The sequence below is a fragment of the Aplysia californica genome, unplaced genomic scaffold, assembly GCF_000002075.1.
Source record: "Aplysia californica isolate F4 #8 unplaced genomic scaffold, AplCal3.0 scaffold00778, whole genome shotgun sequence".
Taxonomy (NCBI): Eukaryota; Metazoa; Mollusca; class Gastropoda; order Aplysiida; family Aplysiidae; genus Aplysia; species Aplysia californica.
In genome coordinates, this window is record NW_004798048.1 from 2849 (window position 1) to 4634 (window position 1786).

A 1786-nucleotide genomic window follows, 5' to 3' on the forward strand; every position below is an offset into this window, starting at 1 on the left:
ACAGACACACAGACACACAGACACAGACACACAGACACACAGACACAGACACACAGACACACAGACACACAGACACAGACACACAGACACAGACACAGACACACAGACACACAGACACAGACACACAGACACACAGACACAGACACACACACACACACACACACACAGACAAGGTCCAGGATCTGTGACTATTACCATGACGACCATGGCGTTTCTCCCACATTTTCTCTCCCTCAACCCAAGCACCAGATCTCGAGCACAGAGTAAATGACACACGAAGGAGAACACTCACGATATGGTCGACCTGAGATAGACTGACAGACAGACAGGCAGACAGACAGATGAGGGACGTTCAGTAAAGTCTTTTTCCCCGACTATGAAGCATTTCTCGTGCTACGCATCAACCTAAAACCTAAGATCGCTCCCAGGCCAGGCTAATGTACCAAGTTTTTGCATGGTGTAGAACACAGGCTAATGTACAAGTTTTTGCATGATGTAGAACACAGGCTAATGTACAAGTTTTTGCATGATGTAGAACACAGGCTAATGTACCAAGTTTTTGCACGATCCACGTCACCCGGGTGAGACCAACTAATTCTGTTTTTAGCCCAGTGTTTTATGATTACGAGAACAACAGACAGCACAGGCCCAGGCGATTTATTTATTTATTTACTTTTTCAGCATTGTTTCTGGTGTGTACATCTATAGAGACACAAGTATAGGTCTAGACAAGACTACCTTTATTAATTATTACGCAAAGACTAGAGTCTATCACTGGCGTACATTTTAGCTCATACGAGACGTGTGAGGGGTGACCTAGGTATTGGCTAGCCTATTTTTAGTTCTCCCGAGAACGAAATAATCTAGGTCAGGTGCTTTCATTTCTTTTTCTGCTGTTTTTCAGCATAAATCTTCTATTGTACAACATATTATAATGAGATACAACTTTATTGATAATGTAAAGTGCAATGAAGAAGCAAAAATATACTTAAAGATGCAATTATTCCTTCCAAAATGAGTGGAACCGAGGCTTTCTTAGCCACTTGTACTGCTGATGGAAAAGCGTGCATGCAGGAAAATCGCCTAGGCCTAGGCCTAGTCAGACAAAGGAAGTCAGTGACTGACAAAAACGAGATCATTTGCATATGAACCTGGCCTAAACTGACTTAAAATGCCAGTGGACTTGAGGCATTATCTTTCAAACACGACACTGCGTGTGGAAATGAGAAAACCCAATGAGCGGCGACAACTCGAGAACGCTTCGAGTGAACGTGCTAGCCTAGTTGGTGAGCACCAAAAGATATCAGCCCCTGTCGTACGATGCTCCGGCACACAGAGCCGTGAAGATAACTCAAACAGCAAAGTGATGTGGGGACAACAAACAGTCTCCCACACCCACCCTATTCATCCTCTTATTTCTTTTGGGTTTTTTTCTTTTTTTAGGACTAAAAGATTTTTTGGGAGGGGAGGGGGGAGGTGCAGAATAAAGAGGTAGTGGAAAAGAAGAAGGATTTAAAGGACAACGGTCAGTTTACAAGGCAATGTATAATTCTCCGCCTTCACCAACGCGCTAACCGATAAATGAACCTGTTTCTGTCTTATTTCTTTTCTGTCCAGAAAAAGGAGCAAACTGAGATTGTACCAACAGAGGAGCAGCCTCAGGTTCCCCAAACCAAATGTGATCGCCAGACGATGGTGAACTTACCCAGCACAAGTCAAGGTACAGCACTCGGCAGACACAGTCCCACGGACCGGTGGTTGTTGTGCGTTAAGGGAAAGGGGGGGG

At 44.3% G+C, this 1786-nt stretch overlaps 1 protein-coding gene across 1 annotated transcript in view; it reads left to right on the forward strand.

The window, feature by feature from the left end:
- LOC101852800 (histone-lysine N-methyltransferase SETD1B) overlaps positions 1-1786 on the forward strand; it is a gene marked incomplete at its 5' end in the record, with an annotated part of 7499 nt that overhangs the window by 2561 nt on the left and 3152 nt on the right. Inside the window, 1 exon segment of the mRNA XM_013088633.1 lies at positions 1618-1720. Within this exon segment, the coding sequence (XP_012944087.1) occupies positions 1618-1720 (103 nt within the window).